The 25260-nt window shown below is 47.6% G+C and overlaps 3 protein-coding genes and 1 long non-coding RNA gene across 5 annotated transcripts in view; 2 read left to right on the forward strand and 2 right to left on the reverse strand.

Moving 5' to 3' along the window:
• Window positions 1-7161, reverse strand: part of ZBTB16 (zinc finger and BTB domain containing 16) — a 112936-nt gene extending 105775 nt beyond the window's left edge. The window contains exon 1 of the mRNA XM_040534122.1: window positions 6922-7161. The gene's annotated coding sequence lies outside the window, so the exon portion shown is untranslated. The remainder of the gene's footprint in view (window positions 1-6921) is intronic.
• A 2878-nt stretch (window positions 7162-10039) lies between these two features.
• Window positions 10040-12261, reverse strand: LOC121058515. Its single transcript, XR_005814219.1, has 2 exons — window positions 12128-12261; window positions 10040-11750 (listed from the first exon to the last, which is right to left on the reverse strand). It is a non-coding gene; the product is annotated as an uncharacterized LOC121058515 (long non-coding RNA).
• Window positions 11743-16043, forward strand: RBM7 (RNA binding motif protein 7). Its single transcript, XM_040534134.1, has 6 exons — window positions 11743-12539; window positions 12846-13022; window positions 13303-13465; window positions 14053-14149; window positions 14651-14744; window positions 15197-16043. Exons 1-6 carry the CDS (start codon window positions 12327-12329, stop codon window positions 15614-15616), a joined length of 1164 nt encoding a protein of 387 aa, XP_040390068.1. The 5' UTR covers window positions 11743-12326; the 3' UTR covers window positions 15617-16043.
• A 446-nt stretch (window positions 16044-16489) lies between these two features.
• REXO2 (RNA exonuclease 2) lies at window positions 16490-22405 on the forward strand. Of its 2 annotated transcripts, none has more exons than XM_040534142.1 (7): window positions 16490-16643; window positions 16737-16820; window positions 17042-17119; window positions 19123-19234; window positions 19993-20101; window positions 20458-20484; window positions 22190-22405. In XM_040534142.1, exons 1-7 carry the CDS (start codon window positions 16512-16514, stop codon window positions 22215-22217), a joined length of 570 nt encoding a protein of 189 aa, XP_040390076.1. In that variant the 5' UTR covers window positions 16490-16511; the 3' UTR covers window positions 22218-22405. The 2 variants fall into 2 exon arrangements, with proteins under 2 accessions (XP_040390076.1, XP_040390075.1); XM_040534141.1 differs by having other exon boundaries at window positions 16491-16643; window positions 20458-20511; window positions 21978-22405.
• Window positions 22406-25260: the final 2855 nt, after the last annotated feature.

The raw sequence follows: 25260 nt of genomic DNA on the forward strand, positions 1-25260 counted from the left end.
CTGAGCACGAAGTAATCTCAGAGGTAACGGGAGGTTTCCCATTGGGGCTGCCTTGCTCCATCCCTCTGCATCAGCCTCACTGCTCCTCCAGAGCAGCTGCCACTTCCAGACCCTTTCATGCACCTGCCCTGCCTCACAGCACCACATCCCACCTCACTACCAGGCACAGTGCACTGGGTGCCAGGCTGGCTGCTGCCCTTCTTGCTCTGTGGTGATCAGAGGCTGATGCTCACACTTTCCTGAAAGCCCCAGAGACCAAGGCAGAGGTCTCACAGTCAGCACCAACACCTCACACGGACAGGCTCACTCAGCACTTCAGGACCTGCAGAGAGAAGCGCAAAGGCTTATTTTGTTTGCATTTGTGCCCCAGGCTTTGGGCAAGTGACACGGATTCAGCGTGTGCTGATTGTGCAGGGCATTACAGCAGAGGCAGAAGGTGGCTGGGGCCAGTACCCGACAGTAGCATCAAATGAGGAAAGTGCCAAGATAAAGAGTCGCATAGTGTGGATTTAATACTGTACATAAATACACTTTACAATCTCAGGAAAGCTCTGTGCTAAGAGGAAACCATTGGAATATTTTATAGTGATGCAGATCAAGTGAAAAGACTGTGAATAAATAAAAGGGAAGATAATTATTTGATGGAGTTCTCTTAGGATATGCCACAGCGGGGAATACTTACCGAGAATACATATTACTAGAGAGACACAGCTATTCAAGCATCAAACTAACCTATAAATTGTCACAGGAGAAAATTGGAGGAGAGGAATGGATGGGGTTTTGGGCACTGCTCTCATTATTAACATCGGGTTTCGCTTTCTACCTTCCTCATCGCAATTCCCTGTGCCCAAGGAGTCACAGTCCCTGAAAAAGGGAAGACTGCATCTAATAACTGTCCTTTAGAAATTATGGCCAAACCACTACAGTAAAAAGATGGCGTCATTTATCTCCCTGCCATCTGCATGGGATCATCTGGCCAGTAGCAGCAGCCTGCTCCCAGGAAGTTTCAAGCACACTTGCACAGGGGCAGGTGAGAGGGGCTGGCACGAAGACCCCCATGCGCACAGGCAGCACATCCATCCTGCTCCCAACTGCACCAGGCACTCCTGCACTGGCTCTCACCTCCTGGCTGGAAGCTGGGAGTACCCTGGGTGCACCAGGCACTCCCCACAGGACCTTTCCCCTCCCTGGTGCTTCGAGGGGAAGCCCACTGCTGTGACATGGACATCACAGGAGGATAAGCATACAACAAGCGCCTTCCTATCAGACCCCCAGATGGGGACTGGTTTCCACCTCCTGCCCATCCAGATCTCCAGGGCTGTGCAGGTCTCTCCCTTGTGCTGCATTTCTCATCTTTGCCATCAAGCTGAAAACAAGCTCCAGCCACAGCCTTCCCTGTAACACAACACATCCTTTGTGCACAGCTCTCCCCACTACCGAGCCTTCTGACCCCAAAAATCTCAGAAGCGCTTCCCAAAGACCACATTGGTTGCACTTCACAGCAATGCTTAGAGTCCTCTTCCCCATTTTGGGGGCTCTGGCAGGGATTTATCTGGAGCCAGAGTGCTTCCTAGAGGCGGAGTTGGAAAGAGCCCGGAGTCCCTCTTTCCAGCAGCACACGCCAGTGAGCCGCCGGGCTTCCCTCAGTGCCATTTATAGGCTCAGATCTACGAGTTAATAATTAATGTAAGCAGCCAAGTGACTTTACTCACCGATATTCTTAATGGCCACTTGCAGCTTTAAATAAGCCACAAAATCTTGATAGTAAAATGAAAAAATTACAACCAGTTGCAATACATATTGTACATTAACCTATCGGTTACCCAGCCATTGATCCAGAGCGGCTCCAGAACCGCGCCAGGGACACAGCACTGCTTTGTTACAGAGCCAACCGGTCCCACCATAAATGTTTGGGATAATCACAGGCAGGCCCATAATTAATAAAACAGCCATTCCCCTTTTCACACTCTGAATTGAACCCTTGTTGTGGCATGTGGACCCCAAACTTTCCTCATGTACATGCATTTATTTTCCTTGGAAACAGCAAGATTTAAAGCCCCAGTTCTTGTCAGGGGGAGACCTGACATTGCCTGGAGTACAAATGTGGCCATGAAATTTCTAAGCAAGTTTAATGAATGTAACAGTAACACAGCAGGTGTTCATTAACCTTTCCCCTCCCAGACAAGTCACAAGTTGAAAATATAATCCCTATAGTATTGCTACTATGGGAAAATCCTAACTGCATGTCAAAAATACAATATTACTTCTCCAAAGGCTAACTCAGGAATCCTATAAAAACGGCACGTACAAAATCAAAACCATGCAGATAGAGAGCCTGTAGGTAACAATAGTTTGTTTTATGGCTTATTTAATAAGTGCTGTTCCTGTATTTTCCCCTATTCCAATATTCTGGCACTTCTACTCCTTCCCACAGCAGTGCTTTCACCCACACCTTCCCACCCTTCTGGCCCTCAGTTCTGGATGGAACAAATCCACTCCTGAGGGTCTTCAAAGTGCACCTGTGAAAAACCTGCTGGCACAAAGACCACGTTCATGGGCTGGCTTAGGAGCAGGTTTTACACCACTTATGCAGAGCTGTGTGGGTTTACACCACTTATGGGGCTGATGCCTTTTGCTCTGAACATCTGCAGTCTCTTCAGGAGCTGAGAAAACCTTTGGCTCTTTAATGCAGAAGGTACAAGAGACACCCTGCACCGCAAACAGGTAGTCTGGTGCAATTAACAGAGGTGCTCATTATTTTAAGCAAGACTTGCCACTGCTTCAAAAATGCCAGGCAAGAGAAAAACCAATGCAGAATGCAGGATACCTTTAAGGCTATCTTAGACAATAAAATCAAAGGCAATCTGATCATGACAGGTCTCCTTCCCTCTCTGCCTGTCAGAAGGGAATTGCTCACTCACCTGCACCCAGAATAGGGCTTTGTATCCACTACCATCATTAATTTATTCCCCATGAATCCGTGTGAATTAGTGGGACCCCAGAGATTCACGCAGCCCACCTGTTCGCACTGCCTGCATCCCCACTGCCAGCTTTGACATTTGGAGGCTTGGTAGCAGATATCAGCACTGGCAAATGGTGCCATAAACCATCCAACAACGCAGGAGCTGCCAGCCCCAGGGCTGTGGGCGGGGAGCTGGGAGCATCATGCCCAGCATGCACCTTCTTTCCCCACTCCTGACAAGCCCAGGAAAGCAGATTTTAACAACACAGTTGTGGGGATGCTCAGGGGAATGGGTAATTGTGAGGTGCCTGGGTTTTGGCGACTTACAGTGGGTGCCTTACTGCCTGCTCTGCTGGTGCACAGAAATTTCAACTGCCCTTAAACACAGGTTTAATTCTTCTCGTGGAGGTCATGCTTAGACAACTGTTAGTCCATTCACTCTAAATGCACAATATTTTAATTGCTGGCATTCTGGACATACAGCTCTAAATGTATTTTGTGAAACGACAGGTATTTTGTTAAAAGGGGACAGGAGAAAGCATGATTTTTAAAACCACTATCACAGTGATGTGATGAAATTACCATGTAGCATGCAGGGGTCTGAAAGCTGCAATAAATACCCCACACCGTTCTTTCTGAATCATTTGTGTCACAACAGCACTGGAAACAAAACCTGCAGCAGGGACTGGTATCCTCTGCTCCTCCTCTTAGACCCACAAAGATGTGGGCTCTGTGCACCGACTCCACTTTCTAGATGCGCAAGCAGAACCACTGATGGAGTCCACATCAGACCTTTGTCCACAGGAAACTCAAATTTATTACTTCTACCTCTTTATTTGGCCCTCACATCATGGGAGCTGAGAGTAATCAGCTGCATTCCTAATCAAGTGAAAATAGAGTTTTTAGAAAATTAATTGTCAACAATTCCTATTAAAAAGGAAGCTTTCCAGCTAAAGGAAGCTATTGAGTGAGAGCAGCTACACAGACAGCCAAACTCTGCCGACTGCAGCTGCTGTTGCCCTGTTGACTTCTGGGCTGATTTGTACCCACCAGGGATTTGGCCCTAAGAATGTATATTTTAACAAATGGTTCTGCATCTGCAGGCGTCAGCCCCCACAAAGAACAGTTTATTCACATGCATCCCCCAGCTATCTAGTCAGAGGTTAATGCCACCGCTAGTAACAAGCATTTCTTTGCTCTGCTGCCAGCAAAAAGGAAGCAATATGTGAATACACTCAAAAGCTCTTGACAACTCACGTTTCTGACTGCTGCACCAAACCTTGCAGCTTTGTCTGGAGCTCCGACTGCTGTGCAGATCTGTATTGACTTATTGTGTTGTGAGGGAGTCAAGGATGAATCCTGATAAACAAAGCAAGAGGGCACGTTAAAACTCCTAGAGACTGTGTCACGTAACAATACGTCAAAGGGCAGTTGTACAACTAATTCTAGCTTATTGAGGAAACTGATAAATATTTTTCTCCAGCTCAATGCACAGGAGTTGATTGAATAATGCCAAGGCTCAGGATGATGCAATGAAACAGGGTTTGCAAGGAAGCCTGGTTTCACGAGCCATGCCTGTGGGGCAGAGCACTTGCTTTCCCTTTGCAGTTGTGAAGAATGATGCGAACACCTTTGGAGTTCAGCTGTGCCTTTATTTTCTGCTTTCTGCTGCATGAGGCGCTGAGGCAACCACACAATTCTGAGGGCTCTTACCCCCTCTGCTAAGGAGTAAAACATAGGTCCTGAACTCAGAGACAATGCTGATCAAGGCAGCTGTGCCACTGCAGGTGAGGAGAGAGCAGGACCTTCAGCAGGGTTTGCAGGGCACAGCTGGAGCCAGCACACTCATTTCTGTGCTCCAAGTCTCAACAGACTCCATGCCCAAGTCTGGGCAGCCCAAAGCAACCCCAGCACTGAGACCCAGCTCCTCCAGCTCACAACCAAGCTTTCTTCACTCATCATCCAATTCTAAATCACATCAGTCTCCCAGCACTAGGTGAATTTTCTGGCTAGGGCATTAATAACCCAGCCAAGCAACCTACTGCTGCCACAGCTCTCAGAGCTCTGCACCACTGGGCCAAGGGAAGGCTGAGGTTTGATATGAATCATGTTGGGATTTCTAGGCAAAGTCCCATTAATGAAATCGCTCAGAGCCATTGCAGTTCTTAGTCAAGTACTGTAGAGATGATAGCCTTATTTATGAGTAAGATATATCTGCAGAGGGAGCAATAAACCGCAAAGCAAAGTATGAAGGTTTGCAGCAAATGTAGTAAAGTTTTATACTCCTGAAAACTAGGAATAAAAGATATAACCATTTAAAACACAGTGGATAGAAAGGGTTTCCATAGGACTGTAAAACACTCTTACAGTAGTTAATTGCTAGTTTCTTGTTACAGCACAGAGAAGCTTAAACCAGGAAAAGAACTGCTTAAATCTCCATCAATGAGTAAGAGAAACAGGAGCAAGAGGAAAAAAGAAGCAGATGGGGAGGGAGAGCCTTTTGTCTCAGGACCCTCTGTGCCACATGGAGCACAAGGCACCTTTGGTCCCAGCACACCCACAGTGCTGCCAGCCCCAGCTGCTCCCATCTCCAAGCAAGTGCCTAGGGTAGGACCCAAGGCGAGGTCCCAGCAACATGCACTGCCCATTTAGCAAGAACATAATTTATCTAAGAGCATATCAATGTGCATGCAACAGAAAACCAGCCAGGTCCCCGCACTTGCTTGGCAGCAGGAGACTCATTGTGGTCCCACTGAGACCCGCAACAAGTAGGAGCAGCTCCCAGGCTGCTGCCCACCTCCAGACCCTGCTCCCAGGAGCAAGTGGGTCAGGGCTGCACTGCCCCTTCTCCCAGGGCAGGACTTCCAGATATTAAATATAAAACAATACAAATCTAGATCAGTTATCCATGTGTTTCTTAAAGCTAGATAAAAGAGCACGCAGCTAAACTGCTCAAAACTTCTCTGTTGAAGCTTTTAAAATGCAGTATTTTTGACCAAGTAAAAAGGTAGACACAGGAGGAAAAAAAAATGTTGAAAAGCCAACAACATACTTCCAACCAACTCTATCAAAACAACTGCTACCTCAGAGGATACCTCTACAGAATATTTGGGTCACTTGCATATTACCTGCCCAGACCTCTGGTCCTGCCAGGACAACCACCCAGGAACTTCTGCCTAGGGAAGTTTCGCAGTGCTTGAGAGAGAAAGCTGCAGCATTTGCACAAGCCCCTTGTGTGAAAGTTATGTTCCAAGAGCTGCTTTAAAGTCATATCTATCTCAGAAAATAAATATATTTTATCATTTAAGAGCATGATTGCCTCTATTTTTTTTTCAAATAACCCTTTTTCAACAAAAGAATAGTTGCTCCCCTTCTCTAAGATTATCTGAAACTAAAAATGTTTGCTTTTCAGGAACATTCTTTAGACATTTTCCTGCAGATATAAAGAAGGAGAGCATCTAATCTCAGTCTGCTTAAAAGCATGTAGAATACAGAAAAGAGTGCTTTTGTTTCCACCCTCCAACTCAACACACCCATCCCTTCTCCTGGCACTCATCTGGCACACCTGGGTGCCCTCGGCCAGGTCAGTGCCTTGGGGCACCGCATCCCCCCGGGGCCCAGCAGCACTGGCAGCAAGCATCAGCCACTTTTCATCCACGCATTCCTCCGAGCAGTGAACAGGAGCTCAACAGCAGGCACTACTGCACCTCACTTCAGCACTGGTAGACCTTGCGTACACGTCTACACTCCCACAAACATCAACTTCCTTATTACCACTCAGCTGTAAGCCCGTGCTGAAGGCAGATTCCCTGTGAGCGAGGCGTGACTTGTGCCCAGAAGGAGACCCTTCCCTCTGACCTGCACCCAGCCATACCCTGCTGCTGGCTGAAGGACTGCAGTCCCACAAAGGGACAAATTACACTAAACACCAGCTCTGTGACACACTACGCTTCACCTACCTGTCTTCCAAGGGCGAGGATCGACCAGAACAGCAGAAGTTGCACTGCAGGTGTGCTGCAGCAGGTCAGTGAACACAGGGTGCTGCTGACTGGTGGGTCACAGAGCCTGGACCAGCCCCAGCAGCTGCCAGAGCTCAAACCCAGACCGCACATAGAGCCTGGGGCTGAGCCTGCACTCCACAAGCCAAACACAAGCTAGCACGGTTTCAAACACTCTCACACATCACCACAAGCTTGTCTCAGATCAATAGGCTCCAGGCATAGCCCAAATCACCAAAGCCCTGAAATGCAGCATGCACCAACAGCAGCAAGAGCCTCCCATGAACCCTTTATAACCTCCCTGGCTGCTGCTGCTGCTGCTGCTTAGCCAGGTGGTGAGATGGGTGCAGGTGCTCCTTGTCATGCTGATGGGATCAGGACAAGGCACAGAGCTGTCCTATCAGGCCTCCACTTCTCTCCTCCCACCACATTTTCTGCAGAAACTTTTATTTTTTATTTTTTTTTCTCCCTTTAGTGGCAGATTTTGTGCATTATCCAGTAAAGTAACCAGAGAAACACATTCCACTTACCACAGCGTAAATATCGAAATGCTGTTTATATCAATCAGAGAAGCACTTAGGTGGAGATGACAATGGAGCCCACAGAGCCCTAATCACATACTTTGATTGAACTAAAAGTACTGGGGAAAATGGAAATCAGATGTCTAGTACCGAGATTTCAATAGAGACGGAAAACTGGGGAGGCAGAGACGCGCAGGGAGGCTGCTCCAGGCAGGGGGACACACAGGGAAGGGCCTTGCAGCAGCAGCAGCAGGAGGCACTTTTCTCAGGGGCACAGGCTGAAGCATCATTGCATTTTCATTTTCAATATTAGCTTTGCTGTTGGCATCTTCCCTTTGGTGAGAGTTTCCCCTTTGCAGCCTAGCATGCATGCCTGGCAGGGGGGGGCTAAGATCCTTGGTCCATGGGTCCAAGGTCCACCGTGCGTTTCCCTCAGTTCCTATTTCAGAGCTCAGATTCCAGGTCACAGGGACAAAGCCCCGGTGTCACCGGGATTTGTCCTAGGGCACCATGACCTGGCTCTGATGGCAAGGTGGGAGTGCTTGTGGTCTGCTTTGGGGTTGAAATCCCAGTGCAAAGAAGCCCTAAAGGCCAGGAGGGGCCCTTTAGAGACCTTCCAGCCCAGTGCTTCTGGGGGACACGGTGCCGGAGTAGCAGGGAGTGCTTGTAGTTCACTTTGCTCTCTGAGGAAGGCCTATTTAACGCGTTCATCTTTCAAACTGACATTCTTTTCTGCTTCATACCTTTGGCAGCTGGTTTGCACCGGCAGGTCGGAAAGCTGGGGCACGAGGCAAAGCCAGGAGCTGGGATGGTGCTTGTTAGCGCGGGGGTGACAGCGGCTCACCCGCCCCTCGTTCCTAGCAGCAGATCATTAACAAAGTAAAGGCCAATTACACAGATCCCGAGCCCGTAATGGTCCCAAGGCCCTTTGATCATCCCGGCCCCTGCTGCGCGAGGCTGCGGGGCGAGCGCGGGGCTCTGCTGCCGCTGCGTGGCCGGCCCCGCACAGCGCGGAGCTCCCGGCTGCAGGACCCGGCCCCGCGGGGCTCGGGGGGAAATCCTGCAGGAAACAAGGGCAGCGAAGGCAATGGGACAGGACAGAGCAATTCTCACCGGAATTTGTTCAGGCACTGTTCAGGACGTGAACCGATTGCTCCTCCTTCCCGCACCGGGGAGCACGGCAGTCCTCTGCTGGGGAATCGCACGGCCTTAAAACTCCCTCGCCACGCTGTGACCGAACACCCCAATTTGAGTTTGCTATTAAGAAGTAAACGTGTTGGGCGCTCTAATACTGTTTACAAAGCTGTTGGGCTGTGAACACAAGCTATACTGATTCGCACCGTACTGCGTTATTGCTGTCAATTGCTGTAAACCCGTGGACATGTAATGTAATCCCAGGGATTGCCAGTAATTACAGTCATCTTTAAAGGGATTGTGTGGCTCAGGGGCTGCTGGTGGGATTGCAGTCACAAGTGTTATGGGAGAAGTAAAATGATGGGGAAAAAAAAGGAAAGCAACAGAAGGCACAAGGAGGGATATCGGTCCTGAAGGAGGGAGTCAAGTGCAGCAGAGCCACCCGGAGCTGCCAGGAACAGGACGCTCGGAGCAGCTGTCCCTGCGTGCAGCTGGAGCAAGTGAGCACAGTTAAATGGGGGGGAAGGACGGCAACCCGGTGCTGAGCGTGGATCGTTCCCTCTGCCACCTACAATACAGAGTGCTACGCTCAGGCTGGGACTAGCACATGAAGAAGTCGAAGGTTGAAATGAGTCATGGATAGCAAGTATCGTAAAAGCTCCCCATGACACAAGACCAGAGAAGAAGTAGAAGGGTTTGTCCACCTCTCTGCTGGTTTTCCTTTCACTTTCTTGGTAAGAACTTAATAAAAAGCCCCAGTGACGTTTTTAGGGCTGTTATAACATTTGCACCAGCGCAGACTTTCTGCTGTGCTGGAGAGCACAGAACCTCTGACACTCGCTACTTAACGCTGAATATAACATAATTGTTTTTATAAAGACCTTTGCGACTGTCACAGAGGCACAGTAAATGCAGGAATTCAGCAGCTGCTGACATGTTCTCTGGAAATAACATGCCCAGGTCTTGTAGTGCGGGTGTCTTTAATCGCTGTTTAACTGTTCGAACATCAGCATTGCTGGAGATTTTTATGGTCTGTTTAAAAAGCACAATGATTCCCTTCATGGAGAAGTTTGTAGCTACAATTACCCTTCTGTTGCAACCTGCCAGGAGTAATTGAAAGTCTTTCTCAGCTAGAAGGCTGGGGTATCCTGCCTGCCTTGTGCACTCTCTGGCAAAAAGTGCTGTGGCACTGGCTCGAGCAGCCGCGGTGGGACCAGTGCAGGCAAGGGAAAGGCTGGCGTAGCATCCTGCTTGTAAGGACAGGAGGAAGGAGAGTGGCTGAAGGGAGCGTGTGTCATTTCACCTCGGAATGAAGAGGTGGGCAGATCATTTGTTAACGTATTTCTAAAAGATCATCAAGGGCATGAAATCACAGCACAGAGCAGCAGCAAAAACAGAAAAAAACAGGCAAAACTTCAGTATTTGACTTGCAAAATTTATTAATATAACACAAAATTATCTGAGAGAAAATACGAAGGGGAGGAACCCCTCTCTCAGTCTTCTGCTACTCCACGGTCTTCACTTCTTCCTCCCCATTCCAGGTTGAGCTCTGCTTCCTCCGTTTGCCAGGGTGACTTCCCCCTAACTCACTCCATGTCTGAATATGAAGCCAAAGAACTGAACCACAAAAGCCTGCAGAAGTTCAGTTTATTCAGTAGTAACTGTAGCTGTTATTTTTATCTATCTGCTTCTCTCCCTCTTTGTACAGGTGTCGGTCACGGACATTCAATGGCCCTAATGAAAATTGCATATAGGGATAAGGTGTGCGGTTATTGTATTAGCTGGTGTGACCCATTCTTTCAGGCTCTCCAGTGAAAGAACTGTCATCTGCAATGGCTTTGTCTGACTGATCTCTCTATCATTTGATGTAATTACGGGTACCTGTTTTCTGGTAGGATAGCAGGGCGTGGAGAATTTTCAAGCATCCACTTTCAGTTGAACAGCCCCATTACCACAGCACTGAAAGAGATTGTCATCTGCACGGGGAAGTCAGCGAGGCAGCTGAATAACCCGAGGAGCATGAGTGCAATCAGGCAAGAGAGAAGGCGCAGCTGACATCTGCAATCAGTGCTGAGGACAGAGACTGCACTACAGACACAGGACAGACACACAGACTACAGTCTGGCTGTGGGCTCATGGACTGTCCGACATAGCTCAGGCCGTGCCTAACCAGAGGGGAGCTCAGGGAGATCTGTAGCCAGAGAGCAGCAACCTGTAAAACAGGCCAGTACGGAGCATTAACCAAGGTGCATTCCATCAGAGTTACTGTCTCAGCATTTCTTCTGTTACATTTCAGAGCTTCAGTAGAGGAGAATATTTTCTTTACTGTAGGCAGCGTTAGCCCCAGCTTTCAGACCTACGAGGCAGAAAGTCACAGCTCCCGGACTGGCACTCAGCATCCATGCCCTTTCCCAGCCTGTGAGCTGGGACCAGGCGATAAGATCGTGCACATGCAACAGCAGCAATCTGAGAACTAATTGCTCTTCTTGCCTCCACTGGTCTGACGTGAACACCACTTTCTCAAGTAGCTGTATCAGGCAAGGATGCAAATGATGCTGGGGAGAACTGGTGTCTCTGGTATCTGTGACTTGTGCGTGTCACCTGCAAGACTGACACTGATTTCTTGGGCTCTTTCCTTCGCAATGTAAAAGTAATTGTTAAAAATGATTATTAGTGGAACAGGAAGACTACAAAGAGCCTAATCTAAAGGTGAAAACTATAAGCAGAATTGGCAAGTTTCTGTAATACTCAAGAACATAAGCTCCTATATACTAGGAGTGAAAATAGGAAACTTACAAACACTTTTTGCCCCTGAAAGCAAATACCTTTGTGGGTTTTATTGAAGAGCAAAATGGGAATATAACAACAAAAAAGGCAAACACCACAACAGGATTTTAATATGCCTGTAAAAGTCTGAAATTGTTTTCTCATTCCCTTTTTGTGCATTTTTTTGGGTCTTGGCCATGCAAGACTGCAACAGGCCAGCCTGAGCCCATCACTATGTTCTGTGGGTCCCTCTGAATTTAGCCAGCTGCGTACGGCACACCGTGCAGGACTGCGACATCCGTTTGAAGATGCCCAGCCCAAGTGAAGAAAGCTGATGATGGTAAAGCTGTCAAACACTTCCAACCAAACCTATGGGGACCCAGTAAGGAAAAAAACACAGAAGACAGTAAATGAGGCTCCAGGGAAATTAAGCCAAAGTGGAAGTCCTGGCAGAGTAGGGTAATAATTTCCTTTCTGAATGAGTAACTGTTTAGAATTTAACCAGGCGAACACGATTAAACCAAATGAATATAAATTCTAGGTGCGGTAGTAAGTAATGAACTGGAGAAAATGAACAGGGCCTAATTAACAAGAAAATAGGATATGCCATAATGCATTGAAATCTAATGAAAAATGAGGGTTGAACTTCCCCTTTCAAAAATTTTCCAGATGGAAAATATCCTTGTTTTACATCCAGCGTGTTCCAAAATATCCAGGGAATTACAGTTGTTGAGAACTGTACTTACCACGTAATCAAACAACATGGGAACGGGGAGCTATTTCGCAAAACACTGGAGAAGTACCTTAGCTGAGAGATGGGTGTCCAGAACTCTGCTCAAACATAAAAGCAGAAGTGCCATCTTCACATTAAAGCGTAATACAGCTGTTTAGAGGAGGAATGCAAAGCTGCCTGCGTCTGCGCCATTACAGGAGGCAGTATTTGGGATGGCGGAGGCCATCACACAGAGTATTGCGGCGATAAAAGGGAACGAAGCAGCGGAACGCTCAACACTCCAGCCTACACTGCGCTTGCTTCCTTTTTATTACTATTACACAGAACAACCGCGCTTATCCCGCAGGCCGGGCTTCAGCACAGCTCATGGCAGTCACAACGAAGTTACCTCACCCCGCTGGTCGTGGCTGGGCTCCGGAGCAGGACCTGCAAGAGAGGGAGGCGCTGAGAACATGGGGATAACGAGGGCCGCCTCACGGCGAAGCCCCGGGACGGGGAGCGCAGGAGGGAGCCGTTGGGGGCTCCGAGCTTCCCACCGCAGCCCTCGTACGGCCCACGACCTGTACCTACGGACTGTCAGTCGCGCAAGTTCCCTCACGCAGGCTTTCGGCCACCCACCCCCGCGGCCGCCCAACCCCCCCGTCACGCAGCCGTGCGGCCGCTGGCACCGCCCCGCGCAGGGCGGGGCTCCCCGCCCCCCCCCGCCAGCTCCGCTCGCGGCCCCGCCCCCGCCCGTGACGTGGCCCCGCGCCGTCGGCGCCTGCGCAGCAGCGAGCGGCGGCCCCGGCGAGCGCGGGCGGCCCGGCCGCGCGATGGGAGCGGCGGCGGCCGAGGCGGACCGGACGCTGTTCGTGGGGAACCTGGACCCCCGCGTGACCGAGGAGCTGATCTTCGAGCTGTTCCACCAGGTGCCGCCGGGGCCCGCGGCCGCGGCCCGCCCGCTTTATGCTCGGCCCGGCGGGGCGGGGCGGGGCGGGCGGTTGGCGGCGCCATGGCGGGGCGGGGCCGGGGCGGCGTACGGCGGCCGCGGGCGGACAAACTTGTGCAGGAGCGGCCCGGCCGCGGTGCGCCCCCGCGCGGCCTCCTCCCTTGTGGGGCGGGTTTAAAACTTGAAAACTTTTTTTTTTTTTTTAAACTCTGGAGAGCTGCTCCGCTCCCGTTTAACATCTCTCGTTTCTTGATCCGCAGGCAGGTCCGGTAATTAAGGTTAAAATCCCCAAGGACAGGGATGGCAAGCAGAAACAGTTCGCGTTTGTGAACTTCAAGCACGAAGAATCCGTCCCCTACGGAATGAGCCTGCTGAACGGGATCAAGCTGTATGGGAGGCCTATCAAAATTCAGTTCAGATCAGGTACCCAGAAAAAGAAACATTAACACAGTTACCAAATGGGAAGCAGAGCTGCCACCTTCCTCCTCCTCCTCCCCAAACCTGACAGAGGTGCGCTGAGTTGGTTAGTGATGGTTGTTGCACATGCTTCTCACCAAACTGCCGCTCACCTACTAGCTGATGACTTTGTAGAACAGTGTTGTCATACAGGCATGTGCTTTTGTCCTTGGTTTTGACCAGGGACCTACCTGCCGCTTAAGGGGACATATAAACCCCAGGCTGAGTCTTCTCTTTTGTTTTGTTCGATTATTTGTTCCATACCCTTGAAAGCCCCTCTAAATTATACCAGCAGTGAAAGTTGCATCTGACTTCAGTTAAGTGAGGCATGTCGGCCAGAATATTGCAAGCCTGATTGTGTCTTTCCCAACTGGGCATTAAGACAGATACAGTATCTTGTTTTGGAAACCAGATTGTGTGCTTTTGCAGATCACCGGTGAAACTTGAGAGCTAATTAAGCATGGGGAAATTGTTAGCATCTTACAAGTTCATTTCATATCCGAGTTAATCTAAGTGATGTTTGGCGGTCTCATGAAATGTTTGTTTCTCTTCAGGGAGCAGTCATGCATCTCAAGATGGTAATTCATCTTCTTTACCACATGGAACTGCCAATACGAGCCCATCTGGCACAGTACATCCAGCTTCCAGCAGGTAAGAGTCCACACTGTAGGTACACGTGTGTAGTTCAAGTTAAAAAACAGTACTGACACACTCAGCTTTCCCAGTTCTCATTCCAAGCACAATTTACTCTTTCTTCGCTATGGAATAAGTACTTGCATTATTATTACCTTCAGTACCCTGCATTCTCGGTGCCTGAAAACCTAATGCAAAAAGAAGAGCATCATCTTGAAAGTGATTTTCCAAAAGATCTGATTGCCAGAGCTTCTGGTCCAAGTCACATTCCTGTTTAAAACTGTTTTCCTATGAGTATGGAAAAGATTCGGTGATGTGAAGTGGAGAGAGTTCTGCCAAATACACAATGCAAGCGTGTCCGCACTACTTTCTCACAGCAGTAGTAAGTTCAGGGTAATGCTTGCCCAGTTATTTTTTTCTAATTGTAGCAGTGTGACTGGGCTGCAGGTGCCTCTTAGACTGGCAGTAGTCTATGTTAGAAACATTTAAGACTAAAATTCCTAATCCCTTTTTCTGCAGATACGATAAGAGTCCAGATAATATGGTAGCAGCAGGATTCTCATCTGTGCAGAGGTCTCTGCCGTCTCCTGATAACCTTCAGAGACAAGGAGTGGTAAGCTGGGCTGTTAATAGTGTCTAAACCTGCAGTCACTCACAGATGACGGATAACGTGAAAGAGTTGGCTCTAATTTTGAGTACTTAGATGTTTCCTGTAATGATTGTATTAAGTCACAAGAATGTATTTTTGGAGTGTTGAAATAACCATTCCAAAAGCTTGACAGTTCCTGCTACCAAGCTGTGTGATGTCTGGGCGGTCTTGGAGCTTTACAAGTCCAGCTGTAGATAAAGCACTCAGTAGCAGCCGTTCCGTAAGTCTGCAGTCAGTCTCATATTGTTGGTTCATTTTCATTTTCCCTTGTACTTGCAGCATGATTCATGTGGAACTTAGAGGCCAACGCAGGAGATTAAAATTTATCAGGACCCCATGCCATAGACTAGTTAGAGCGCTCTGACAGAAGGAAAGTGCATCGAATCCACCAAGCCTTTTTCTCTTCTGTTTTCCAGATGCATGCTGCGATGCGGCAGCAGTCTCAGTACGGTGGGAAGTATGATCACCCCGGCTTTGCTGCCTCCGGGTACCAGCACGGGCACTCGTTTAATCACTCGTCAGCCTCCCAGATGCAGTGGCGCCCAGATGTCGCAGCACTGCGCAAGACCAGGATGGGCTCCCACCCCTATTACTCGGACAGTAGGCATTTTGGCCGAGAACAGCGTTTTGGGGACCGTGGGCCTGACTATTGCAGGGGCAAAAGGGATGACTACGGCTTTGATGACAGAGGCCACGACTCTGGATCTGACCATCATTACCGGGGGAGCAGAGATGACTTTGTCTATGAAGACAGGAATCGTGAAAGCTGGAGCCACGATTATGATAACAGAAGAGAGAACTACAGAGAGGGCAAATGGCGCCCGTCACGGCATTAACAAGCGTTCAGTAGGCTTTAAAGAACTTTAAATCTGTTTCTAACTGAATCTGTGCAAAATAAACCCATCAAAGTTACCATTTAATATTTGTAAAACTACTAGCCGCAGAATGCTCCAAAACTGGCATCTTGATTTTAAATGTGGTAACTCAACACCTCAGGGCTTTATGCAAGAAAACAAACGTGCCACAGTTTAAGAATTATTGTTGGGTGCTTGTATTATAACGAAGAGTGTATTTTTGTAGTGCAGCTGAAGGAGGCGGGCTCTGTATCAGGTGTAGGCACACACCCTTTGAAACAGAGCGTAAGGGGTATGATGCTTTGTGGCATCTGAAGCGCGTGTCGAACTGTTTTGATACATAAACGATTCCTTTTGAATATTCCTTGCTTTAGAGAAGAACATTAAAAGTCTCCCTGTGGATAACCCATACACGTTTGAATGTTTTTACAAACTAGCTTTATTCACTCAGTTCACCCACGTTTGTACCCATTTGTCCTCTGAGACGGAAATTTGTTTGAGAAAAGCTCCTGCGGTGGTCGGGGAGCTGGGAGTACGACCGGCTAGCGGCCGCCTCCCGGTAACCGGCTGCACTGAACGTGTGCCTTCTCCTGGGGGTAGAAAGCAAGACCCGACGAGGCGTGTCTTAAACTGGAAAACCACCTCCGGCACCGGGGGCCGCCAGCCCCCAGCCGCCCCCGGCCCGCTGCCGCCACGGCCCGGGCCGCAGCCCCGCAGCCCCGCCCGCCGCTCCCGGCGCACCCCGCGCAGCCGTAGCGCTCCGAACTGCACCTCCCAGCAGCGCTCGCGCTCGCCGCCCGCGCTCGCCCTGGGGCCGCCGCCGCGGGGCCTGCCGGGAAGCGTAGTTCGGCGGCGGCACTTTGCGGCCTGGCCGGCGATGCTCGGCGGCAGCCGCGGTGGCCTCGGTCGCCTGCGGAGCTGCGCCGGGCGGCTGTGGCGGGGCCGGCGGCGGGCGGCGGCCATGGCCGGCGGCGGCATGGGGCAGCGCATGGTCTGGGTGGACCTGGAGGTGCGGGGCGCGGGGGGGGGGCGGCGGCGGGGGGGCGGGGGGGCGCGCGGCGGCGGCCGGCGGCGGTGACGGTGCCGCTCCCCTGTGTGGCAGATGACGGGGCTGGACGTGGAGAAGGACCAGATCCTGGAGATGGCCTGCCTCATCACCGACTGCGACCTCAACGTCCTGGCCGAGGTGAGCGCAGCGCCGCGACCGGCCTCACGGAGCCCTTCGGGCCCCCAGCACCGGGCCGGGCCCCCCCCCCGCCCGCTGCCCGCAGCGCCAGGCCCGAGCGCAGCCCCTCAGGCCGCGAGGCCGCTGTGCGGGCAGCGCCGCGCTCCCCGCGGCTCCGGGATGCCGAACTTCTGAACAGTCCCGTCAGAAAGATTTGATTACCTGTGTTTTCCTCCCTGCAGGGCCCCAACCTGATCATCAACCAGCCAGATGAGCTTCTGGATGGCATGTCCGAGTGGTGCAAGGAGCACCACGGGAAGGTAACCCTTCTAGAGCACTCACGCTACGAGTCCCATTTCTTTATAATAATGGCGTGACTCAGAGTTACTAGTTGCAGTACAGTCATCTAAAAAGGGACAACAACTGTGCTGAACGATTTTGCAATCAAACAGAGGAGATAAAGAATGGGAGGCAGTAAGTATCATCCTTATCTTGTACCAAGGAGCCGATGTACAGCATTTTACCCAAGGTGTCACAAGTCATCCATGGCATAGCTGCAAATTACATCTGTGTATCTGTAATCACCATCCTGTGTTGGAACTGTCAGATTGTCCCGAGGTGGCCTGTGCATAGTAGCTTGGCTTATAATAAGTTTGAATAGTGCTGGAAGCTACTTTCTGACTTGAGAATCAAAAGCATCACCGAAGGCCAACAGTTAACAAATCCAAGACAAGGCTTGAGCAGCAACAGCACACAGGAAAGCTGCAGACTGTAATACAAGCCTTGGTGGGTCTTGGAATAGGACCCGTCACCCTGATATGCGCCACTGATTCTCACGTTCAAAAGTGGGCACTCAGCATTGTGCCTTTTGGCATGAGGTTAAGAAGCTGGGTTCAGTTCCCTGCTCTGCATGCTGAGCTCTGCCATGGCTGGACTCCGCAGGAGTCCCAGTCCCTGTGCGGGGGTGGGCTGGGTTGCATGGACTCCTCTGACAGCTCCTCGTGTTGAAGCCTGTTCTGTGTTGCGTAAAATAACGCAAATAATGATTCCAATACAGAAGAAGACGTGGTGTAAAATCTCAACTAAAAATAACTACAAGGTTGGTGTAGAATAGTCCAGAGCTGGCAAAATGGAAACTTACCGCTGAAAGTTAAGGTCCTAGTAGAATTAAACAGACCTATTTACTGTAAACATTGTTATTTTGCCTGTGCTCGTCAGCACTGTAAGCCTAGTTTATTTTTTTCACTGAAAACTTAACTTTTGTAAGAATAGATTAATTTTAGTTTTTAGTCACCAAGGAAAGCTTCCTCCTTGCCTGTAGCAAGAAAGTGAATGGATTTTCCAATCCCTGATTACAAATTTAAATTCAAGGTAGTTTCCAATTAAGTGCTGAAGTTTTAAGACACTCACAACCCCTCCTTCCTCCCCCCCTTTAGCATCTTACTCTCCCTGGGAAGGATTAGTAAGAGTTTGGAAAATGAATATTAATTTACTGTGATGGGAGCTTTTCCCCTTCTGCAGCTGAGGACACAAACTCAACTTCAGTTCACAAGTGAATTGAAGATGGTAGCATTCGTTATCACTGCTCCTGAGGAGCTACTTATTTTTAATTGACTAAGAAAAGAGAAGCAATTAGAATATAGATGAAAATGCAGCCACATAATGAATTTTTTAACCACCACTTGGATCTGTCAAGTAGATTTTTGCAGCACAGTCATGGAAATATATAGCATAGCCAGATGGAAAAAAATCACTGAGAACACTTAGAGCAGATCTGACATTTAACTGTTGAAAAAAAGAAGGATGAAGCTTTTCTGATTTATGGTTATCTTGATAAACACTTCAGCCAGAATTCTGATTATTTCTGTTTGTTTATACATACTACTCTGGGCTGGGGAGGCAAATGCCTCTCATTAAACAGAAATATAATATTCTCCTGGATCATGTGCATGCAGGTGTATAAACGAGGCTCGCATAATGTGTCAGTAATTGAGAGTAACACCCTATAAAGTATAGCAACAGAGAGGAAAATCACAGGAGAATCAGTGTCCTTAGGACTGTTCTATGAGCGCCTTTACTTGTGATGGTTTGTGTCTCGTGAGTGGTGCCCTGAAAGTCAGCAAGGGCTCCTTATGGAGGTATAAAGGCGATTGGGTTTCCCAGAATACCTTAAAATACAAAGTGAATTTGTACTCTTAATACTTCCGGGCATGCTGGGGAGCAAGCAGTACTTTACTGGTTGATCTTTTGCTGTTGAGCATTTCTAGAAATATCTTTGATGGTAGCATATATATAATTTATGACGAATGGCTCTTTCTTGCAGTCTGGCCTTACTAAGGCTGTGAAGGAGAGTAAAATTTCATTGCAGCAGGCAGAGTATGAGTTTCTGTCCTTTGTACGACAACAAACACCTCCCGGTCTCTGTCCTCTTGCAGGTAAAATGTGTTCTTTCTTAATAATAATAATAATGTCATCCCTCCTGCAGTTCCCAGCTGGATGCTGAAAGGCCAGTTGATGCACGTGGCAGGGATGCTTTAGTTTTCTGTGCAGAGATCTAACATGCGAATCAAAATCAGCTAGTAGAAAAAGGCATCATCTATTCTGCTGATTCCCTAAAGCAAATATTGCACATTGTTACTGCAGGAAACTTAAGTCGTTTTTAGCATTAATGTTTCATTGTACAGTTACAATTGGGAAGGGCAACTTAACTGCTGACAGCAATCTGTGACCGTAAAATCTGAACAGTAAACTGAAGTGTCTTTTCTTCACTGTGCGTATCAAATGAAGCACCAAATGTGAATCTGCCAAATATCCTGTTACCTGGAACTAAATTCAGGACATTCACGTACGGCTTTAGGATTATGGCTAAATGAAATTAATACTTATGCCTATTTTCACTTGGTGAAAAACCTGATGCTTTTATAATTCTTTGATACTTATCTGTGTGACAGAAATTGTAGTAACTGAAGAATTAATACGGGGATTATGTATTTAAACCATGTGTGATCCTGAAATGAAAATCTGACAAACCTTTACAATCATATTTGCTAGAAAATGAGTTATATGAGCTGCCTGTGAATAGCTTTTCATACCCTATGATCTTTTCCAAGCATGCATAGCGTGTTTGTAGTTTAGATGTTCATAGTAGCTTTGCAATGTCTTTGAAGAAACATCTTGTTTTGTGTCTTTGTAGGTAACTCTGTTCATGCAGATAAGAAATTTCTTGACAAATACATGCCTCAGTTCATGAGGCATCTTCATTACAGGATCATTGATGTGAGCACTGTCAAAGAACTTTGCAGGTAAATATTCCCCAAATTGAACAGTTCTATGAAAGATAATCTAGGGAAGCCTGTTAAGTGGCACTAACACGCGCTCTTCTAAAACAAGGTTAAGGGCTGCTGGGAGATGGCTGTATGCAGCCGTCTCATTCTTTCATCTCTTCTGTTCAGGCTGATGGACAGAATGAACCATAAAGTACTCAGGGAGTGATGTACTCTGCCATTTGCAGCACTTTGATTCACAGGGTTGCGGCTTCTCCATAAGCCAGTGAAACTGAACTTCTTTCACCAATTGTAACAAACCCACAGCAGCCACTGGACATGTTAGTGAATCCCAATTTCCTTTTTAAATGGTGGGGTTTTTTTTCTGCTTACAGACGCTGGTATCCAGAAGAATATGAATTTGCACCAAAGAAGGCAGCTTCTCACAGGTGAGTTTCCTTGTTATAACAAAGTAGAGCTTGTCATGCAGGAAACATGCTCCTCGTGAGCAGAATCTGGTGCTGCGCGCTTCCTTTGATTCCAGGCATGTTTGTTCTAATGCAGAAGACAGCAGAGGTTGTATGATTCTGCTCCCTGTCATATAGTTTGTATTCTCCAGTCAGAAGCCTGGTTACTGTAAGGGAAGGAGTTATACACAGAATCAGGAATTTCCTTATCTGTTCTGATTCACTTTGTTTACTATTCAAGCCAAGATGCTTGTTCGGCAATGTAGATACATCTATCACCTTATAGACATCACAGTGAGAAATCACGTGAAAAAGCTAGCTGAACAGTGCTTTTTTCTGTCCTTGAATTGGGCAAAGTTGTTCATAGACAAACTAAAATTGGAAGACTGCACAAGGGGAGATAAGAGTTCTGGTCCTGGCTATTTCCCGAGCTTGTAGTATGTCAGAGAGCTTGTTCTGCTTTCTGTGAAAGGATTTCGTTTTGAGTTATGCTCCTGCCGGCATCTGAGACGTCCTTAAAAGTTGAACTTGCTTTGAGGTTTTGGAAGAAAAGATGCTATGTAGTATTAACAATTTTTAGAAAGCCACATTTTCTAAGATTTTAAGTTCTTCTGTATAGAGGAGATGGTGGGTCTCACACAAATCCCTTGGGATCCGTAGGCTTTGGTAAGTCCGTATGCACAGTAAGTGCATCCATTTTGCTCTTTCATCTGCTCAGACTAAATGTGGAAAAAAGAGCAACACACCTATGCATTGAAATGTCTACACTGGACTTTTTGTAGGCATTACTTGGTATTTCTAGCTCTGACTTCCCTAAATGACAGTGGAAGGAAGTAACTGCATCTTTACCTCTTTGTTCTGACATGGCCTTGTTAGGCAGGAGAGGAGGTTCTGGTATAAAAAGAGAAGGAATGACTTGTAGAGATCTTGGTGGAAATCACAGGTAGGTGTGCTGCACATTTGAAGACGTGCAGTAAGATTACTGCTTCTGCACAGACCTTACAGTCCAAGCAGGCAGAGCATGGTAACAAAAAGTACTGGGTCAAAACGAGTCAGTCACCCTTGCTCATGTAGAAAGCAGATGACTGGCCAAAGCAGGAGCAACAAACAGGACTCCTGAGTCCTTGTCTCTTTGTTGTCTCAGATTAATAGTGAATTGTTTTTAATAGTTGAAGCTGTAGAACCTGTTGGCTTTCAAGAGCTTGTATGTCGCTCAGTGACAAACTGATAAGCTGTACATTACTCCCTGGCACGTCAGTGCTGGTGGACTTTTACTGCTTTCCACATACCCAAGAGTAGCGAGGGTTGTTTTTATTTCTGACAGATTTGTGATCCATGCATATCAGAGTTTTATTTCTCACAGCCTGGAATTTTTTAGAAGCATTAGAATCCAGATGTAGTTGAAGATGTGTGCAGGCATTTTGAAACCCTCCTTAATTCTCTTTCAGAGCACTTGATGACATCAGGGAAAGCATCAAAGAACTTCAGTTCTACAGAGATAGCATCTTCAAGAGGAAAACGGATGAAAAGAAAAGGAAACTAATAGAGAATGGAGAAAGTGATAAAACTGCAAGCTGATTTCTCATCTTACCAAGCCATCCCATAGCACATACTAGATGTATCTCCTGTTTCTTTTCTGTTTGCCAGTCTTTTGAGAAGCTGCACCCTTATGTTACCCTGTTTCTTAGCAGTTGATAAAACACAGATGGAAGTCTGAGTTACTGCTTCTTTTCTGTTTGAGCGAGAAATCTACTACTCAACTCTCAGCAGCTTCTTTGTTTGTACGTACTAGGTAAAATACGCTGTTTGATACTCCTCTTCCTCTGGTTTTAGATGCAGTCTTTCACTACACAATAAAAACAGTTATGTTGAAGGATGATATTTTCATACAGTCTTTCTTTTATGTGAGACATAAGTTGGGTATGTCAAGATGCTAGGTGAACCAGCCTCTTGTAAATTGGCAAAAGAAAATGCTATTATTGTCATGATATGATATGGTAATCATATGTACACGTTTTGTTTGGGGGTATTTAACGAGAAAGTCCTTTGTGCAACACGTCCATTTAGAAACAGAATGAAAGTTGCACATCAATAGTACAGTCTGCTGGGTATCAGACACTTTGGGATCAAGGCACTGCCATCTTTTACCCCTCTCCAGCTAATGCGCTGTAATTCGGGTAAAAAAATCTCTCTTCAGTTCCAAGATGAACACTGGTTTGCTTGATAAAACTACCAAGTGGGCAGTACCTGTGTGCAAAGGAGCTGTGTGAGCCACTTGGTTTGTGAGCAAGCAGATGACATTTCAATTTATAAATAACTCTTTAAGTGCTTCAGGTCAGGATAGAAGGTATTGATATGACAGCTGGATCAGCTTTTAATAATCACTTTGAAAACGCCTAGCCTGTAACATTTGCGGTTTTCACAACATATTCATGAGACTAGGGAACATGAAAAGTTTCTTGTATGATCTAAACTGACCTGCGGATCAGGTTTATGGAGAAGGTATTACTACTTCTCAAATGCTTCTTGGACTGTGGTCCAAGAAAACTTACATATAAAAGGAATGTATGCTGGGAGAGGGACCTGAACTTTTCTCTGCAAGCAACACCGTTCAGCAACACTTCAGAACATTAAAATTAAAGCAAAAGCATTTAAAAAATATTCTGTTTTGTAACAGAACCATGATATATGGCTCAAGGGGTAAGTTAACTACCCAGCTGCACGCACAGCCCAGGCTCAATGCATCTGACAGGCGAAACTACTGCACTGGGGAGCCCAGGGAGCAGCCAGCCCCGTGCTGAGCACCTCAACTTCATGTTGCCCTGGCATTGTCTCTGTTGCTGCGTTTCTGAATTGGTATTAACCATCTGAGAAGGCAAGTGGAACACTGCAGATTTCCTGAGGCAGCAAGTTACAGACAGAGCTTCAGCATTCGTGGTAGCCATCCCTACCTCGTCCATCTCCACAGATGGCCTCAGCAACATCCGAACTGCTGGTCATGCATTGCTGTGAAAGCTGCCTGCACGTGCAGAATAAAAAAACGGGGCTGCACCTTCACACACTCATGTGCCTGTTTCTTGTTTCCTGCTCATTTTTTCCTTCTTTTTCCCCTTTTCAATGCCATTTATGACATCTGATATTTCCATTACTCCCTTGGCAGTGTGAATGAATAGGTTAAAAGCTTGCTAAGCAGTGTACAAGGTTTACTAGAAGCGCATGAGGAGTCAAGTTGATGTAACATGAGCATTATGTGTTCATTAAACCATTTTGTTCATTCGTCTTTTTAGGATGGAGCCCATAGCAGCAGGTTCATGTTCTACTTGATGGGGAGGAACACCCACAGTACAGTGTTACAGTACTAGAGAATGAGTGCTGGTCAATTCGATCAAAGCAGCAGAACCAATTTGTTTTCAAAAGAAATGTGTCTTCTGACTTTTATTTGGCCAAATTAAAAAAAAAAAACACCACAAACTCATCACCTGTTCTACATTAATTCATCAAAAATGCAAAGGGTATCGTGGAAAGAAAGAAGCACATAGCCCCCCCCACTGGTTTTGGAAGAGTCAGTTTTCAGAGATCTCCATTTCCCTGCTGCAGCCTGGCCTTGTACTACAGTCTGTACTGATATGCTGCTACTGAAATAATACGAGAAGGAAAGATTATCATGTTTACTTTCCCACACAGAACAAAAACCTGTTGCTTTTCTGCTCACACTTTGTAAGCAACATATGTTTTACATATTGGCCTTTTATAAGATCACGTCTTGAGTCATCTGAATATAAAAATGTCCTTTCATACATTGCAGACCTACGTATAACACCACAAATATCTTATCTCCTATGCATATGGCAAAAATGTCAGATTGCTGCAGAGACGTACTCTTCATTTTAAACATGACTGTCTGATGATTCCACACCGATACCCACTCAAGACTCATTAATATTAACGTGGCACTCGCTCTGTTGCTGTTCGCACATGGCAGGCACTCTGTCGGTGTCCAGGTCACCGGAGCTGCTCCAGGAAGCCCACGAGAGCTGCCCCTCTGGGCCCCTGCCCCGCTGCGCCTGCCTGCTCTCCCTGCGTGCCAGCAAGCTTGGCAGCCCCTGGAATGGAGCAAGAGGTTCCCCCCATGCCATCATAAGGCTGCATCCTTGCACCCCCCGTGCCATCATAAGGCTGCATCCCTGCTCCCGTGCTCCTGCAGCACCAGGGGGGGCACAGGGCAGCCGCAGGGGCACCTGGAGGTGACAGCAGTCTCCTTTTCTCCCACGCCAAACTGGGATATATGGAGCAGAGCTACGTACAGACAGGCAGAGGACTGGTTCATTGAGCACTGCCTACTGAGCACTCGCACTCCCCACTTCACCAATATACTGGCTCAATTCAAAAAAAAAAAAAGCACCATTTCTGCTGTTTGTCCTGCAGGAACACTAATCCTGCTTCTGGTGCCAAAAAAAAACAGCCAACACATCAAATGCTGATTCTCAGAAAAGAAAAATGTCTCTCCTGACATCCAATACCTCCACAGCTTGGAGGTGCTGGTGCTGCTGGTTTCAGCACAGAGAAATTTAGCCTGAAGCTACAATTCAAAAACAAAACACCTTCAATAAACAGCACAGAAATCCTCCGAAAGCCACAGTCATAGTGCTCCTCTGGCCGAGGAGGCCAGGGCCAAGGTGTGGCAGCACAGAGCACAGCGGCTCCCTGCAGGGCTGGGGGCAAGCACTGACT

This window comes from Cygnus olor, chromosome 22 (assembly GCF_009769625.2).
Source record: "Cygnus olor isolate bCygOlo1 chromosome 22, bCygOlo1.pri.v2, whole genome shotgun sequence".
NCBI lineage: Eukaryota > Metazoa > Chordata > Aves > Anseriformes > Anatidae > Cygnus > Cygnus olor.

Bases quoted from the DNA above. Each gene is read 5' to 3' on its own strand.
- RBM7 (XM_040534134.1), top strand. From the start codon at position 12,327: ATGGCGGAGGCCATCACACAGAGTATTGCGGCGATAAAAGGGAACGAA. The intron at 13,023-13,302 runs GTGCCGCCGGGG...CTTGATCCGCAG, and splicing joins TCTTCGAGCTGTTCCACCAG to GCAGGTCCGGTAATTAAGGT. The intron at 14,150-14,650 runs GTAAGAGTCCAC...CTTTTTCTGCAG, and splicing joins GTACATCCAGCTTCCAGCAG to ATACGATAAGAGTCCAGATA.
- REXO2 (XM_040534141.1), top strand. From the start codon at position 16,512: ATGCTCGGCGGCAGCCGCGGTGGCCTCGGTCGCCTGCGGAGCTGCGCC. The intron at 19,235-19,992 runs GTAAAATGTGTT...GTGTCTTTGTAG, and splicing joins CGGTCTCTGTCCTCTTGCAG to GTAACTCTGTTCATGCAGAT. The intron at 20,512-21,977 runs GTGAGTTTCCTT...ATTCTCTTTCAG, and splicing joins AAGAAGGCAGCTTCTCACAG to AGCACTTGATGACATCAGGG.